Source organism: Euleptes europaea, chromosome 17, assembly GCF_029931775.1.
Source record: "Euleptes europaea isolate rEulEur1 chromosome 17, rEulEur1.hap1, whole genome shotgun sequence".
Taxonomy (NCBI): Eukaryota; Metazoa; Chordata; class Lepidosauria; order Squamata; family Sphaerodactylidae; genus Euleptes; species Euleptes europaea.
In genome coordinates, this window is record NC_079328.1 from 21,777,302 (window position 1) to 21,796,024 (window position 18,723).

General features: G+C 45.2%; 1 protein-coding gene across 8 annotated transcripts in view; it reads right to left on the reverse strand.

The window, feature by feature from the left end:
* Positions 1-1,165: 1,165 nt before the first annotated feature.
* Positions 1,166-18,723, reverse strand: part of CNOT1 (CCR4-NOT transcription complex subunit 1) — a 106,641-nt gene continuing 89,083 nt past the window's right edge. For 5 of the 8 annotated variants that reach the window (XM_056862947.1, XM_056862944.1, XM_056862940.1 and 2 more), the window contains 10 exons: positions 15,377-15,625; positions 14,059-14,222; positions 12,694-12,811; positions 11,958-12,059; positions 9,307-9,480; positions 6,313-6,462; positions 4,317-4,497; positions 3,332-3,464; positions 2,332-2,466; positions 1,166-2,236 (listed from right to left, as the gene is read on the reverse strand). In XM_056862947.1, the coding sequence (XP_056718925.1) occupies positions 2,140-2,236; positions 2,332-2,466; positions 3,332-3,464; positions 4,317-4,497; positions 6,313-6,462; positions 9,307-9,480; positions 11,958-12,059; positions 12,694-12,811; positions 14,059-14,222; positions 15,377-15,625 (1,503 nt within the window). In that variant the 3' untranslated portion in view covers positions 1,166-2,139. The remainder of the gene's footprint in view (positions 2,237-2,331; positions 2,467-3,331; positions 3,465-4,316; positions 4,498-6,312; positions 6,463-9,306; positions 9,481-11,957; positions 12,060-12,693; positions 12,812-14,058; positions 14,223-15,376; positions 15,626-18,723) is intronic. The other 3 variants (XM_056862946.1, XM_056862945.1, XM_056862941.1) reach the window with 1 other exon arrangement.

Below are 18,723 nucleotides of genomic sequence, written 5' to 3' on the forward strand. Positions count from 1 at the left end.
CCAAAAGAGTCTCCTCATCAGAGACAAATTCTCCTCCTTCCCTGTCTTCCTCCCCGGAGTCCAGATCAAGGGAGGCACAATCCTCCATGCTGTGATTATCTGGTACAGTGAAGGAGGATTTTCTTTCCACCTTAGTGGGCAAAGGTCTTCCCTGGGGCATATGGCTGCAGCAGGGAGACTCATAAGCAGAATCAGCAGAGACCTGGGAGTGACTGGGAGACTGAACCCGGGAAGCATTTGCCCCCGGTGGAGGTTTGGAAAACAGCAGCTCTTTAATAGCCTGCAATTGTTCATGCATGGCTGTAGAAATCATCTGAGAGGCCTTGTGAGTAAGCGACTTAGTTTCGTCGCTGTGGGGAGAAACCTTGTCCTCAGTGCCCTTGCCACCTGCAGGGACGGAGGATCGCTCCCTTTTGGTCAGCTGGATGGTGCAGGAGCCGCCAGGGACCGGGGCGCTAGCTTTTCCAAGCGTGCGCTTTTGCTTCCTGCTCTTTTTGCCGGCCGGCACAAACCGCAGCTTCTTGGCCTCTTTTTCTCCCGTCTCTGCTCGATCCAGCTCCATCCGCTCGCTGAATCGATTGTCTGACAGCTCTCCTTCACTCCTGACAGGGTGAAGAGCTGAATCGTGGTCGCCGTCATAGAGGAAACCGGCGTGTGCTCTCTGTGGGGTAGGAGTGGTGGCCGTTTTGAAACGTTTCTTAACTATTTTCTCCGGAGAAGGAGAAGAGACAGAAAAGGGGCTAAGTAAGATTAACAAGGAAAGGAAAGTCACAGAGGGACAGATAAGGATAGAGTTAGCCAAGAGAGGTTTAGATAGAGAACTAGGAAGGAAAAAATATATAAAACAGCAGCAGCAACTCTGCTAGATGCCATCACCAGACTGGAAGTTCAAAGTTTTACATCCTGCCTCCCCAAGCAACAGACGAGAATCACCCGAGCTTTTCAAGATGCCCTCTTCTCAGAGCGGGAAAGAGATTTCCTATCATTTCACTGGTGTCTCAGTCTTATCGTCATAAGATTTCAGTCTTACTTTAATGGTAACAATACTAGACACAAACAGAACGAGATCTACCTAAGGCAACAGAAGTCCGGGCCTTCCTGAATAGCAGTGAGGACTATTTACCAGCATCCTAACTGAGCCAGGTGAGAGAACAAGGACACTTGCTGCAGGTCATGACTTTAATGTTTAACTACAGTATGCATACATACAAGAAGTGGGAGAACTAAAGCCCAAGAGAACTAGAAAGGCTACAAAATACAACACATGGACCAATACATTTACAAAACATTCAAAATCCTTACAAAATGGGCTGTATTGGTCCTTTTTGTTCTTTTTACAAACTCAAACTTTGTGGCCAAAGGAGAGTAGTTAATAGAATCTCATACCCTCCCTATCCCAAAATTTACAAGTGTCAAGAAAATCTACAGGCCTTGTCTGGTTCTCCTGCTAAAATAACCAGCCCTCTCACCAAGGGCCCGAGGTGTATCTCTGCCAGCCGAAAGAAGGAGTCCTCCAACTTCCACGCATCTTGCTGTCAGCATGTGATAAAGGGTAAGTACCCCGCTGGACCCTAAACTCTCCCCCCCAATATTTCATAGAATCCTGTGCTCCAACACATCCACATTTTTTTCCTTTCACAACTTTGTGATTTATAGGTCCCCCCCATCCACAAGAAAAAATAAGTTACATAATATTTAAACTGGCTTTTCCATATTCTTTGGGAGTCTGGGAACATTGGGACAAGCAGATCTGCCCTTGAGAAAAGCTTGGCATGAGCAGCCACCGCTTCCTTAATAAGCTGGCCAGGCACTAGGGGCTGTGCCTCTCTTGAAACAAAACTTGCACACACCCGAAGTCCAGACAAATATTTCTGTTCTGTGTATTTACAATAGTTCAAAAATTATATTCACAGCATATTCTGTATTTTGGCCAAAAGTCAAAAACTGGTTTTAAACTTTGGAACATGCCCACACAGGAGGAGACTTCTCACACACGGATCTGTGATGTAAGCCCAACAAGAAAGGGGAGGAGGGGGCGTGGCCTCCAAGCTCTGGGAAGACCCACACGCATTCTTCTGCCAGCTTGACGGGATGGAGACCTCCAGGGTGGCCTGCTTCCGACTCAGCATCCGCTTCCTCTTAACTAGCACCGGTTCCTTCCATCACTTGCTGTGCCTGCTTTTGCCCCATGCAGCACTGTGCCACGGACTGGAACAGCCTACCGCAAGGACAGAGACTTCATTTCAAGACAACCCAGAAGCAACATCCTGAACACCCCCCCAACACCCCATACGCTTTAAAAAAAAAAGATTGGTGGTTTTGATTACTCACTTTTCAATTTCTGGAGCACAATGAACAAACTCATGGTTCCAGAATTTAAATGCTGGGTTTTTAATCAGCTCAATAAAGGTAATTAGCAGACCCCACGGGTGAGGCCTATTTACAATCAGTCGTTCTAAGAGAACTCTATAAAAGAAACACAAAAGAGGAAAAAGAGATGACATGTGGGAAATTGCCTAGGGTAAGACCAAAGGCACAAGCCAGCAGGACCTGCTTCTGGAAACCCCCCAATAAAACAAAAAGCAGCACCCCTGTAGGAAAAAGAGGTTTTTGTGGATGCTAAAAGGTAAAGGTAGCCCCCTGTGCAAGCACTGGGTAATTCCTGGCCTGTGGGTTGACATCACATCCTGACGTTTACTAGGCAGACTTTGTTTACGAGGTGGTTTGCTAGTGCCTTCCCCAGTCATCTACACTTTGTACCCAGCAAGCTGGGTACTCATTTTACCGACCTCGGAAGGCTGGAAGGCTGAGTCAACCTTGAGCCGGCTACCCGAAACCGACTTCTGTTGGGGTTGAACTCAGGTCGTGAGCAGAGCTTTTGACTGCAGTACTGCAGCTCACCACTCTGTGCCTGCTTCTAAAAAACCAGCACCCTTGCCTAGCTCTTGCAAATTCCTTGGTAGCCCAGAACAAAACCCCATCCAGAACTTCCCAGACTTTGGACGTAGTTTGCTACCATCTGCCATATCCCTGGACTATCATTTCAGTCTGCCAGGGAGAGTTCACATGCCTGAATGCCCTTCCATACAAGTCTCCTCTAAAATCTCTTGCACATATGAAGCTATGCATCAAGCAGCAGAGTTCTAGTAAGTACAGCCTTCCCTCTCACAAGTAAATACCCCTATGTGCAGGGATGGGGGCAATCCAGAGCTACACCTGCAGTGTTTGAACAGAAACTGTACACCCCAGAAATAGGGTTACCACCCTGTCTACTATCTGAGAGAACTCAGCACGAACAAGAAGCAGGTCAAGAGATTTAGACTACTCTTACCTGGTGATCTGTTCTTGAATAGCTTCGGTGTTGGCTTCCGCAAATAAGTAAAGCATGGTACAGCTGAAATAGTGCGTATGACTGTTTGGGTACCGTAACTGATTGGCAATTGCATTCAAGAAGAGGTACCGACCTAGAACAGAGTATTTCTGTTAACCACCAGCTAAGCAAGGCATTCAGACTTTTAGAGCCAAAGCTGACAAGGCCAATACTTCCACCTAGTTCCACCTCTACCTGACTCCATTTAATGAAAGAGAAGCAACAGACTGCTTACTGTCTACATTCAATGCAAGATGGGTTGAGTGAACCAATGATTTAATCTTTCCCTACTTAATCTCTTGGAAGTAGTTAAATTGATTGATGTATCCATCAAAACATGTTGATTCAAACTTTGCTCAGAAGAGCAGTAGGCTCAACCCCAATGAAATTGTTTAAGAATATAATTTTGACTGGGCTTCAGTATTTTAGAAAATTATGGATATGGCATTAGAACTCACAGATTATGCCGGTAGGATACTACAGTGGGATCCCAGTGACTGACATTGTTTGCCAGTCCCTGAAGCCCATAATAATAAATGTATTTAACTTTTATTTAGTATATTTATATTCCGCCTCTCAACGCACAAGTTTCCCCAATGCAGCTGAAACACAGAGTCAGACAGAACTGGGGGAAAGAGAAGACAACATGGGACAGATGGCCAGGAGACCTTTAAAAGACAGGAATAAAGGAGGGGGAGGGGAAACCTGGTAGGCCACATGAGATGAAACTTGTGCAGAACAGACAGCCACGGGGAGACGCAGGTGGCTGGGCGAAAGGAAGACTTAGAAAGTCTAACACAAAGGAAATGTCACGAGGGGGTATAGAGTCCTGGCATCTTCCGATGCAGCAGTTTTGGGACCCAGCACTGAAAGCTGAAGGCCTCCCATGCCCACAGACAGCAATCTAACTGCTTGTTTGGCGGACAATCACAGCTTCCATTTTTACCTTCTGTGTCCAGGTCCACAGCCAGATTCTGGAAGATGTCCATGTGAGCCGAGTGGGTGATGGTGCTCATGGAGGGGGTGCTGCCTTTGTTGTGAATGTGCGCAATAGCCTGGGTGCCTACATACAGCACCAGGGCATTTATTAACTGGATATTGTAACGATTGCCAGGTTCATTCGACACCTAGAGAAGCAAATGCAAAAGAGGTCAAATCACCCGAGCCCAGACGTCCGGAGACTCTAGTGTGCTGCAGAAGTTTAGCTGTTGTTGAGAGCCAGCGTGGTGTAGTGGTTAAGAGCAGTGGTTTGGAGCAGTGGACTCTCATCTGGAGAACTGGGTTTGATTCCCCACTCCTCCACATGAGTGGCAGAGGCTAATCTGGTGAACCGGGTTGGTTTTCTCGCTCCTACACATAAAGCCAGCTGGGTGACCTTGGGCTAGTCACAGTTCTCTCAGAACTCTCTCAGCCCCACCTACCTCACAGGGTGTCTGTTGTGGGGAGGGGAAGGTGATTTTAAGCTGGTTTGATTCTTCCTTAAATGGGAGAGTCAGCATATAAAAACCAGTTGTTCTTGTAACAGGACATGCCTTCTCACACTGCTGTCCTGCCACCACGTTTTATTGGAGTGGTCACTTCAATTCATCTCAGAATTACCCATGAAAGACGTGTGTTCTCAGCCAGCCAGCAGGAGGAAAGGGTTTTATTCCCCTGGATTGTGAAGTTCCCTTTTCAGACTTTAAGGCATACCAACTGGGCAGCAGGGTCCCTTTTGCTGCCCCACAGCCTTTCAGTTCTGGAGGGAAATCAGCAATTCAGAGTTAGTCCTACTCTGTCCCCTTACCCTAGCACTCCTAGCCAGGGACGAGGGATCACTTTGAGAAGAGGTACAGATTTGTCTTGCCACCAGTACAGATCTGCCTCTTGGCTAACAGCACTGATTCACAACCTCCCCTTCTTCTCCCCCAGTAGGAGGACATAGGCTGGCTCTTCCCACTGGCTTTACATAAGTAATAAAAACCTCTCATTGCACCTCCCAGTATAAGAGTTGCCATGACAAACTGCTGATCAATTTTTCATCTGTGGCTAGGGACAAAAAGGGTAGTACTTTGCCCTGATGTGACACTCCTTTGCAAAGCAAACTCCGCCATCCACAAGAGCCAGGAGACTATATTGCCTAACTTTCTGCCCCAGTCTTCCTCATCCAAGGCAGAGCATGTGGGAAGTGTGCCATTCCTTCAGAATATACGTATGGTGAACCATGGGACTTCAAGACTCAGTTCACTTGTGTCCTGCAAGTGTGGCTCTTGAGGGATCAACATCCACCAGATGCACTACTGGCAGAGGGACTACTGACCGCACTGCCTTTAGCCTTGTTCCCATTGAAGGGCATTATGGCGCCACCGTCTCCTTGGCCACCATCTGGGCTTCCCCTCCGTTTTCGTGAGGTATTACAGAATGGGTGCATTTTCCTAGCTGGAGGGTTCCACTGGCAGGATTCTCCTCCAGCAGGTTCTGAGCAGAGCACTGCTCCTGCCGGGGATCGTGGCCACATCTTTTGAAATCCTTCTTTTGCCTGCTCTTCTACTCGCTAACCCAGGAAGTGAAGTCAGGGCTTGCTGCACAGTTCCTTCCTAATCAGCAGGCAGATCCACCCCCAGAACTCTCTGTATACTTTTGTCTTGGGGGGAGGGGGAGCTGACTCCATAAATTAGAAGAAAACCTCACAGCAATTCCTACTTTACAACAGGATGAACATTTGGTTACCGTGGCCAAAGCCCAGCGCTTGCATGGGATGCTACTGTTTGGTCCGCATCAAACTGTACTGATGTGGGGCGGACCCTGCACCGAGTTGGGGGCTGGACACTTGGAATACTGAAGTATGTTATGTTTAAACAGAGGTCCCTTTCGGATTTGCCTCCATTTCTCCACGCAAGGGACACGGCAGTGCATCCCAAGCCCGCCCCCCTCCACTCTTGCCCTGGCAGAAGGCGCCTCACCTGCAAATTGCTGCGAAGGTCAGACAAGAATGTGACCGGAGAGCGCGTTTTGAGATAGGAATCCAAATCCTTCTTGAATTGAGGTGGCATCACTCCTGTGAAGTTGGTGAGGATCCGAGGAGCAATGTTAATCTCACTCAACATGTCCACCTGTCAAACACACACAGACACACGCCTTAGAATACTCCTATTGGAAAATGTTGGCTATACAATTTTTTGAGATACAAAGAACAGCACTATGCAAGACAAACAAAACATCTGGTCTTAACCTGAAGCTTCCCATCAAGGCGGAGGTCCTGTGGCTGAGTCAGGGAGATGAGGGTCAGGGTCATCGGCTGCCAACCCTTGATGGTGTGCATTTGACACCAGTCTCCACTGCCAAAAGCCTGGTGTGCTCCTGGATGCCTCCCTTTCTTTGGAGGCGCAGGTCACAAATACAGCAAGGATGGGGTTTTCTACCTTTGCCAGGCCAGGCCGCTGTTGGCCTACCTGTCCTGCCTGCCCTGATCTAGCCACAGTGATTGGACTACTGTAGCTCGCTCTACATAGGGCTACCCTTGAAGTTGCTCCAGAAACTTCAATTGGTCCAGAATGTGGCAGCACAGGTCCTTATGGGGACACCTTGGAGAGCGCACATTCAACCAGTGCTCCGCCAGCACAGCAGGCTCCAAGTTGAATACCAGATCAGATTCAAGGTTTTGGTGTTGACCCTTAAAGCCCTAAACTGTCTGGGACATCGTATCTGCGGGACTGTCTCTCCAGTGAAGTCCCCCCTAGAGCGCTGTGCACAGCGGGTAACAACTTACTGGTGGACCCCGCCTCCAAAACTATCTGGCTGGCCAGGGACAGAGCTTTTTTGGCTTTGGCTCCAGCCTGGTGGAACTCTCTATCAAATCAGACCTGGGCCCTACAGGACCTGGCTCAGTTCTGCAGGGCCTGCAAAACTGAGATGTTCTGCCAGGCCTATAGTTGAGGACAGCAACGGTTTCACTCTAGCTGGCCTCCCTGCCCTTCTCTCCCTTCCCTTTCCCTGCATTCCCCTCCTTTCCCATTCTTTTTCTCTCTCCCTCCTCTTGTTCTTGTTGATCTCCCATTACTGCCAGGGGCAGCAGTTGAACTTGGAACTTTTTAATGGACCATCTGGAAATAATTTTAAATTTTGATTTTATGCTGTTGACGTATTTATTAAATTATATTTATTGGTTGTTAGCTGTCTTGAGCCTGACCTTGGGGTAGAAGCCAAATAAATAAATAAATAAATAAATACATGTGGTAGCAGAAGTAAGTTGTTTTCTTTTAATTAACCCACAATTAGTAAAGCATTGTATTATAGTCTGTGCTGATGTATGTCATTTGGTAATATAAGGGGGGGGCTTCTGCTCCACAAGCTCTGTAGCTGCCTGCAGTCAAGTACCCCAGTCCCAATGCCTAGGAGCCAGCGGAAGGCACTTCCTCCCAGCATGTCAGTTTCATGCGCATGGAAGCACAATGGTTTGTGTCAGATGAAACATATGCTCAGCAGCTGGGTTACACGCTCTCACTGTGCCTGTGTTTGTCCTGCTGTCTCTCCTGTAGAACCTTTAGGGAGCTTGAAAAAGCAAAGCAGGGAACCAGAACACGATGGCCAAGCAAAAGCGGCCTTCAAAAAGGACATCTTTGGACAAGGGATTCACAACTATGTTTGCAAACGGAGGCAGCCCAACGGAGCAAACAACCTAAGCTTTCCTCCGGGAGTTAAGACCAAGGACTTTGCTTAGGCAGAACAGGTCAGAAAGAGGAGAAGCAGGCCCTGCCAACTGTCATTTTAAATCATCTCCCAAGTTAGTTATCTGAATTTAAAAAATCCTAGCAGGTAGAATCACAGAATCAGAGTTGGAAGGGGCCATTCAGGCCATCTAGTCCAACCTCCTGCTCAATGCAGGATCAGCCTAAAGCACCCTGACAAGTGTTCGTCCAACAGCTGCTTGAAGACTGCCCGTGAGGGAGAGCTCAATACCTCCCTAGGCAGCCACTTCCACTGCTGAGCAACTCTTACTGTAAACCCCCCCATATTTATTTATTTATTCTTCGCATTTATAGCCTGCCCTCATTCCCAGCAAGTCGGGCTCAGAGCAGGTCACCACATTATAACCATAAAAATGTTAAGTTAAAACATACTTTAAAAATAACATTCTCCATACAATACAATAAAACCAGATGACATACATTAGTCACGGATAGCAGCCACTAGAGAACCTGGTCAGGCAGTGAAGCCCCCCCCCCAAGCTTAGTTTGGGGGGGGGGAGATAGGGAGTCCACAGCAAACAATGATAGTGGAAAAACTTGTGGATGCCCTCAGTTGAAAGCCTGGCAGAACAGTTCTGTTTAATAACCAGGCAGTATCTTTCCGACTGCAATTTAAACCCATTATTGAGAGTCCTATCCTCTGCTGCCAACAGGAACAGCTCCCTGTCCTCCTCTAAGTGACAGCCCTTCAAATACTTAAAGAGAGCAATCATGTTCCCCCTTTCAACCCCCTCTTCTCCGGACTGAACATTCCCAAATCCCTCAGGCATAGCGATACTGCTGTATTCTTCGTAGCTGGTCTCTCAACTGTTCCAAAAGATGGCTAGCTGCAAGGATGTGGAGAAACCTAGCTGCTCTGATTTGTACAGGTCGAGTATCCCTTATCCAGAATGCTTGGGACCAGAAGTGTTCTATATTTCGGATCTTTCCGTATTTTGGAATATTTGCATATACATGAGATACCTTGGGGACGGCACCCAAGTCTCGACACGAAATTCATTTATGTTTTATATACACTTTATACACATAGCCTGAATGTCATTGTAAACAATATTTTGAATAATTTTGTGTACACTGAACCATCAATGGGGCTGCTGAGGACCTGTGAGTAATGCCTGCATGTCGGCTCAAAACGTCCGGTTATCGGGTCGTTCTGGTTCTTGGATGTCCAGTTAAGGGATACTCAACCTGTACTGAGGTGTATATTACCTTAAGGTTGGGAGTGAAAGGATCCGGAAGCCTCATGTTTCGTGGGAAGGCACTCAAGATCAGATTCCTTAGCTGAATGCAGTTTGGAGGAATCACATCACAGAACCCGTAGTGGTAGTCACAGAGGAATTCTGGGAAATCATGTAATAAGACCAGCAACACACGCAGGGTACCCTATTAAAAAAAGGGACTAGGATTAACATTACTATTTCCCAAACTGTATCAATACAAAGCAGCAGGCAAGACAGCCCCTTTCCCTCCTAGCACATCATTATATACTGTGTACAGCTGATACAGAAGTTCCTAAAGCCCTGCTTCTGAATCTCAACTCAGTTCTTGAACTCACTAGAAAGAATGGACTTTTCTCTGCCCCTCTTCCTCTGATGAGGGGGGGGAAAATAATCCCTACGTACTAACAGGATTGTTGTAAGAGGAACCAAGAATGAACGAGAATGCTTAGGAAAAGTTATTCAGCATAATTAAGCTATGAACCACATTTTCAAAGTGCAACATAATGCACATAAATCATCACAGTAAACCTGACAACAGTCCTGTAAGAGAACCCAATGTGATTATCCCCATAGGAGGGCAGGAAAGGGGGGAGGGGAGAGAGGCTTGCCTTAAGGTAGTTTCACTTTGGGGCTGAGAAGCAATTTGATATGACAGCATCCTGGATCACAGCTCAGTCTGTTGCCCACTCCCTTAGCCAGTTATATGAGCTTCTTAGCAGCATTGCAATGACAACAATTCCTAGTGCAACTCTTCCCAGCGTGCTTGTTACAATGACAATTCCTAGTGCAACTCTTCCCAATGCGCTCATCCCGCTCAACACAGAAGGTAGCAGCTCACATGGCCAGCCCCAGACTTCTGCTTAGTTTGGAACTGTCATCAGACATCAAAGCCCTTTTCAGCTATCAACAATGCTCCTTGCTAGATGTACTGGGAACTATACTTAATGTAAAATAATAGTTGTGCTTGGAAAAATGAGTGCTTTTATCTGGCGAATATCTGTTCTTGTAGACAGGTGGCCACTCAACTTTGTGTTAGGGTCCTGCCCCCAGATACCGTGCTTAAAAAACAACAACCTTGTTTGGGTAGATGAAAGCTCTTCAATTGGCAAAAGCTAGAGATTATAAATTGCGAATGACTGAGCAAACCCGCAGCAGAAAAAAAGGGGGAGAGAAAATCTGCCCTGTCCAACTGCAGAACGTCAAAAAGAAAAGAAAAATTTAAGCAGAGCTGTTTTAAGGTTCACATTATGACTTCAGGTGCACACATAGGAAAGGGCTTCCATGTTTTGTTGAGGGTGCCTTCTCGGCCTCTCCTCACAGTCCATTCCATTAAAAAAGGAGCCATCAGAGTGAAGGGATGGGACCTTGCCATGGAGGTCTGCACCAGATGGACAGAAGTCACTAATAAAAGCAACCGCTGTGAGGACTTCAACTGGCATGCAACTTCATACGAAGAAGGGCAATCCTTTGGATACGCAGACCACCTGTTTTGTGCTGGCCAATTGTCAGGCCTGCTCTCTCCTCTCTGCATTTGGGAGTGTTTTGTCTTCTCGCAGATGCTTTGATCAAGGATTGTTTATCTAACTGTTGCATTCCTCTCCAGCCTTTGATGCCCGTGGGAGCCTGGCCCCGTTGGCCTGGGGCTGCCGTGCCAATCTGTACTATCTGATTTGACCTGTATGACCACTATTCCTCCATATATTCTGCTGTATGTCCTTGCCCCCCCCCCATTCCTGCCTTTTTATTTCTGCAAGCTCTGAATACCTGAATGTTTTCCAATGAAGTCAACTCTCTTTTGGACTACCTGTCTGCGGATGTTGCTTTTGGGAGTACTACGGTGCTTACACCAATGGCCGTAACAATAAATGTAAATATGCAGGCCCAGTTTGTGCAGAATTTTAAAGTTTAGAACCAGCAACTTGGTACTGAGCCTAGAACCAAACAGGCAGCCAAGCAAAATTGTTTTAGAACTGGCTTAACGTGCATGTGGCATCTAGCACCCAAACGATAAATGGTGCTTTGTACCAAACAAAGCTTCCAAGTTGTCTTCAAGGCATTCTCATGTACAGTACCAGTGCAATAATGCAGCCTGGAAGTTGTAGAAGCATGGATGAAGTAGGAGAAGTCTAAAAAGGGAGGAAAACTCTAGGACTAGATGTGTATGGACAACAACACTCCTTGCAGCACTACCAGTCTATTCTCCCCAAAACAAAGCTGCCTGGCAGAGACATCCTTGCTCCCATCTAAAACCAGCCAATTCTTTCCAGCACATCAGCTTTTCCCCACCTGCCTGGATTTTATTTTAGCTTGTCTTCTCCCCCGCAACTGAATTCTCATTCAGTTAACTTGTTTGTTAAAACTGTCAGTGAGCAGCAGCAAAATCCTAAAGGCATTATATAGAATGACTTGCTGATCTTGGTCACAGTTAATTGCAGGTCGGGGGGGAGAGGGGGAAGCAAGCATCACAGCAAGTTTTAAAGGCGAAAACATTCAGAAAGAATAGAACCATTAACCTTAAACTTGTGCCAGTTATAGCAGAGAAATTAGGCAGCAATTCAAATGAGTTCTGCTCTGCTCTAACTGCCCTGACTCCAAAGCATTCTTCCAGAACCCTGTTTTTGTATGACAGCATTAGCTTACCTTGTAGAGAATTTGCATAGGTTTGGCAAGCTCCACATTTCTCAGGAAGGGAGCCAAGTATTTAAATAGGTCGATCAGCAGTTGAGCATACATTGGCCAGCCCTAAAAAGAAACCACACGAGAACACTATTATAAGATCTCTGTAGGCATCCTTATAATATCTGGCCTAGTTCCCATCTAACATCAGTGTGGTGGCAGCAAACATTTGCATTCTAGTCCAGTAGTCAGGAAGAACCCCTCAAGTTTTAATCTCTTAAATTTAACTAAAAGCAATGTGGAATATGCAATCCCCTTGGCTTTGTACAAGGGGTGTGTTATGGCTTGAACCCTCCTGATAATATTCCGGGTTTAGGAGAAATGGACTGTGTCAGCTTTACTGGATTAACCATGCAAAATTTCCCAAAGTACATGGCACACTTTGGCTAAAGGGAATGTCATAAGCAACAATTTGCATCCTTATAGACTGTTCAAGATTCAATTGAAAATCTAAGAAGGCTTCACGGTTCAGTCATGTTTCTTTTCCCAATTTAGGCAATCTGCTAAAATAAACTGTCCGCCGTTTCCTGTTCGTTGTGAAAATATGGAAAACAAATGAACACTGTATTTCAGCAGCAGACATCCCCAAAAAAGTTAAATGGCATAAAGTAATTCTAGTTAAGCAAAACCTGAAAACCAAGATGCATCCTTATTCCCTGCAGAAGCTTTGTAAATTACACGAGATAAACTGCAGCCACACCTTCTGTTGTGGTGTATGTGCCAGCATTCTTGCAATAAATATCCGGTGGGAGATCAATTCTAACCAAGCATAAACAAAACCTGGAGCTTTCGTAGGTCTCAGGATGTGAAACGTGTTACTGAAAGAAAAACAGCAGATAACACAAGTTTTATGTCAGGGTTTGGATAACATTATGGGAGAATGTGCACTATCATCTTTATTGACACACTCATAGCTGCTCTCAAAATTCCATGCTCTGGGATCATGCTCCAACCTTGCCAAGCCAGGTTTTTTGCTAGGCTGTTTTTCTTTTAGTTAATTTTAAAAAAATTATTTCTTGGGGAATAATGAGTATACTTGGGGAATACTCTGACCTACCTTGTTGCACACACATAGTTTTGCTGTCTCTGTGACTGGCACAAGGACCACTCATTTCACAACTAGAGACAGCAATGAGGCACGTTATATCTGAAAGTGGTCTTAAAGTTAAAACAACCTTGAGAATTCATGTAGGCTTCTTGGCTTTGCTGTCACCCACAAAAGTGTGAAAAGGCAGTAAGTAGCCAATGAAGCAGGCTTGGGCAGAGGTGCCAGAAGTTTTTGGATGGGGTCTGGGGGGCCACCTCTCTCAATGGCTGCTGTTTCCTTGATGCCAACCCTCCCAAAGCCACCACTGTGCTTTAAAAAAATCCCTGAAATTTGCTCAGCTATGCAAAATAAATATTAAGGTGTGTATCCCATGGTTCCTCCAGGTATAAAACATACAAATGTAGTAGTAAACACTTTGTTAAAATTCATGATTGAGACTATTAAAACCTGTCAGGTATTAACATAATCACAGTTATAATAAATGTACAAAAAACTTTCTAAAAAAGAACTTTTACTTATGGGATATTCCCACTCTTCTAGGTGTCCGCATGTGGGATAGTGCTACTACCTGGTTAGTAAGACAAGGTCACTCTTCTGACTTTACCAAGAAGAAGAGAAGAGTTGGTTTTTACACTCCGCTTTTCTCTACTAAAAGTAGTCTCAAAGGGGCTTACAATCGCCTCCCCTTCCCCCCAACAGACACCTTGTGAAGTAATGCTAAAACTGAGGCCTCTGCCAGCCAGGTTGAACAAGGTAGCCTATAGAATGCCTCTCCTCAGTAAAAACTGTCCTTTGGACACCTGAGAAAGAACCGGCATTTCCTTCTGAAGCCTGGCTCTCAAACGCCTCCTTAAGGAAAGAATCCCACATATTCCATAATATTATCTAATCAGCATTAATGTAGTCTGAGAACAGAGGTTGGTTCTCTTAATATGCCCACATATTTCAGGTTAGGCAGAATAAGATAAAACCTAACTTAAAAGTAGGGCCAACAGAAAAAAGTTCAACATGGCCTACCAGAATGCTGTGAGGGTCTGAAAATTAATTGTTTCCAGGACATGTTCAGGAGCATTTAATTCCAACAGCAACATGATGAAAATGCGGTGGTAGGGGAGCTGCTGAAATTCACTCTGACGAACATCATGATCCTGCAAAAGGACTCCCACCACTATCCCAAGAACCTACAGAGAGGAACAAAAAAAAGTTTTAGAAGAAAAAGATGAGTTGGTTTTTATATGCTGACTTTCTCTACCACTTAAGGAAGAATCAAACCGGCTTACAATCACGTTCCCTTCCCCACAACAGGCACGCTGGGAGGTAGGTGGGGCTAACAGAGCTGTGACTAGCCCAAGGCCACCCAACAGGCTTCATGTATAGCAGTGGGGAAACAAATCCAGTTCACCAGTTTCCGCCGCCCCAAACCACCGCTCTTAACCACCACACCACACTCAATACAGTTGAGTATGAATAGAGATTAGGGTTTTTAATCAAACCTAAACTTGTAATTTTTATTAAATTTAAGGGCATAAAAGCCTTAGTTTACTACAGAACTCAATGAGAGAGAGAACTATATTTCATTAGCTCATGTATCTTAGTTTTTGCAATCTAAGAGGAAAGAATAAAATTGGAAAAACAATGAATTTTGTGGTGAACCAAGTGTGTTATATAAACAGAAACAGTCTCATACAGTTACAGTAGGAATAAGAATATCTGGATATCAATTTGAACTTCCTAACACTGAAGACACTGAAGTCTTCATTAGTGTTATCATCATATAAATTATAGCAAATTAATGACAAATTTCAGTCACATCTTACGTTATCTAATGCTGCAGATTTTTATGTAAAACAATCTTTACAGTACACATCTGAGTAAATTAAAAAGCATTTTACTCATTACTAAATATTTTTAACATGAGTTTGTTTTGTTTTTGGCAGCGCTCAACAAATGTCAGATTTTTTTCCATTGGGGGAAAAATGGGCCAAAGAAGTCTTGGAAAAAGAAGCAAGGGAGAAAAGTATTTCCTCTCTCCCCCAAGTTTTTCTAACCCCCTGCCCAGGCCTTTACATTTCTAATTTTGACTCACATCAGATAATTACTGTTAGACAACTTGCAAACGTGTGTAAGTGCAACCAAATACTCCATGGGCATACAGTCTTGGTGAAGGTGCCCAAGACAAAGCCCCCAAACGCTGACACCAAAATGTTTCCCACACAGGGTTTGGAACTAGGTCTATCTCATAAAGCTCAAGGCCCCTTCTGAAGTGCGGCACCTGCTCCTACTCTGCCAAACACAGAGAAGCAAACAGGGACAGTAGAAAAAGAACTCAGCTAACCTTGTTGAGCAAGTTGATCTTGGTGACCGTGTTGGCAGCCTCCCCAGAGTGCTTCACCAGCAGAGCAATAAGGCGCACAAAGGCATCCAAATTGTGGTAGCACTTGGCCCGGATCATGGTGGGATTGGCAGCAGGGTTGTGCTGCTGCTCAGCCTGAGCACGGTAGCTGATTTCCACACACATTTCTGTGCAAAGGCGAAAGAATCGCGTGATCAAGTCGTCGGTCTTCAGGATTCCTTGCTGATGCATCTGTTATGGAGACAAAGACAGACTCAGACCTGCAGGATTTGCCTGTCGTCCAAAAGAAGCTAGCGCTATTCCAAATATATAAACTAGAAAATCAATGGCATGAAATTCAACACAATTCTGCAGAGGGAATTTCTGTTGTTGATGCATCTTGCAGCCAAGCCCTACACCTACCACTGCAGTACAGAAGCCCTTGCTCGTAGCTAGGCCTCATGCCACACTGATAGCATCCAAATATAGGAGCCATGGGGCAGTGCCAGCTCAACAGCAACCATGTCATCCACAATATCTGTGGTTCAGACACATCTGCGGCACTGCCCATCGCCTGGGGTCAGACTACGAGGAAGCGGCTTTCACTTCACAGCAGCAATGCACAAATCATCCCTCTGTTACATGTGCAACACAATTGAATTTTCCACCATTGACACTTTAAGCCCTCTGTTGTACTAGGGAATTTTAGCATCAGTATGACAAGCCTTCTAGATATTTCAAATTATCTCTCTCTAATGGCCAAGGCATACATGTGTCCATCATAACACGTCAAAGAAAAAGGAAGGGTTTGTTAGCCTTCTCTTAGCTACACCGTCAACATAAAGGCAAGTGTAATTTTGTTTTCTAAAGCAGAAAGTAGTACCTTTTACGACTACCATTTCCCCCAAAATCCCTAAAGAGAGGAGGGACTTGAGCAATTACAAAGAAAATTTGTCAAGGCCTGCTTTAATATACAATTTGCAGTTATATACAGCTTTAAAACAAACATTTCAACACAGTAGAGAGAGCTGGAATTTGCCCGATTCAAATGCAAACATAAATGTGGAGGCTGCTTGAAAAGCTGTTGCCAGAGGCTACCCAGCAATTCTGCAAAGCACCACATTTCTACACGTTTCCACCAAGAATTTGTGTGTATAACTGAACTAATGAAAGATGACCCTTCGCTTATCACCTGCCGAAAGGAAGCTTGACAGACACATTTGGGCTCTGTACCAGATATATGATGTTTTTCATGTTGCTCCTTTTTCCAGTAATAAACTCTAGCTAGTCTTTCAATCATTGAAATCAAGTACAGAATTGCTTTACTTTTAGTAAAGTAAATAAGTACAGAATTGCTTTACTTTTAGTGGCCAACTTGGTGGTCCTGTTCTTACCAGCAGGGTAATAAATCATGGCTACCATATATGAAGTTGAGGTTTCTGCACACTCAGTGGAAATCCCAACCACACAAAAGAAGTATTAATTTGTAATTAAGCTCTCTCCATTGAGTTTATACCACCATGTGTGTGAGAAAAAGAGAACATCAGAGCTGGGGGTTGTGTGTCATGAGACACAAACTGCAGAACTAATTTCTCCTCCCTCCAGAAGAGGTTAACAGCATAGCGGACATAGTTTTTGCACCCCATGACATAAATGCCACGGAGCAGAGAATGCTGATGGTCTTGATCCAGTTTATAATCCATAGTTGGCCCAAACTGCTTTGGTTGCTCTACCTGACAGTTTTCCCTGGGAAATGGGACTAGAGTAGGGCCATGTGGGTTCTCCTTGGCCTCTTGGCAGCTTTTGATAGCAATGAATTCATACCACATTGGCCTGGCTACCTAGGTTGGAAGAGGGAGGCACATTCACATCCTCTTGACGAGTAGGTGCTAGAAAATAACCAGGGTTGGGGGAGAGACATCCTTTCTCTAGATGTGTCTCGAGTTGAGCTGCCTTCATTCACTTCAGCATACTGTCTCAAGAAGGGAGACCTGCTATTGACCAATAGTGGGAACAATATTCTCGGCCCAAAGTACTTCTTTAGGAGCGGTACAAACAGCACCTTCCTTCAAAGCAGTCCACACCACTTCTCCTCCTAATGGCATATTTATCATGTCTTGGACACAGCTGGTCACTATCCCTTACCCCTTAGAGACATAAAGGGCAAAAACTGAGGTCAGGAGGAATGCCTCACTTCTCCACCTGCTCCTTGGTAGCCTCTGGCAATTAAAGCAGCATCCAAGTTAGTACAGACGCAAGCGATTATATGCATAAACACCTGGCAGGTAAATCAGAGCAACCTGTTAGGAGGTTCACTGTTGTCACAGAGTGAGACTGATATAAAAAAGGTCCTGTACCACTTGGATCAGTTCTTCTGAACGGCATTACACAGACCCCTTTTGCCAGCGTGGTGTAGTGGTTAAGAGCAGTGGTTTGGAGCGGTGGAGTCTGATCTGGAGAACCAAGTTTGAGTCCCCACTCCTCCACATGAGCGGCAGAGGCTGATCTGGTGAGCTGGATTGGTTTCCCCACTCCTACACACGAAGCCAGCTGGGTGACCTTGGGCAAGTCACGCTCTCTCAGCCTCACCTCCCTCACAGGGTGTCTGTTGTAGGGAGGGGAAGGGAAGGTGATTGTAAGCCGGTTTGATTCTCCCTTAAGTGGTAGAGAAAGTCGGCATATAAAAACCAACTCTTATTCTTATTCTTCTTAACTGAAACATCTCCCATTTTCTTTTTGCTATCACTACCACAGACTAAGCTCAAAAGTGATCGCTAGGCTATGCCTAATTGGACTCAGACCAAATTGCTTCTTCTTCTGTTCCACGTCCTGACACTTCATGAGTCCAAGCACAGTTTCATAAGTAAAGGGCTGGACATATTCTATTAAGTATAGAAGGGTATTTAGAATGTCTAGCCTCTTTGCCCTGATCAGGTTCCTTGCTGCTTCTTCCCTGTGAAATTCTGGCTTCATGCTTTGTTAGTAATATTGGCTTGTTCAGGCATGTTGTTGAGCATGTCTCTGCTCTTAATCTGGCCTGAGGAGGATAGAAAAGCTAGGCATACTGCTCTAAGCTCTAGCCAGACAGATGTGCAACTTTGCTTCAGACTGGGATGAAACCCACAGGACCTAGCTGGAAAAGAATATCATCAGAATAGGAGCTGATTCTCTGAGAGGGGACTGACAGGAGACCTTGCTCCAGCTACCAACTGCAGTTCCTCACATGGTGGCTGACAGGAGAATCAGTTTGTATTACCTATGGCTATTTAGCAATTTCTATAATGGGGTGGTGTGAAATTGTGGCTACAGAAACATGCTTTGGGAATATTAATATGACACAAGCAGAATAA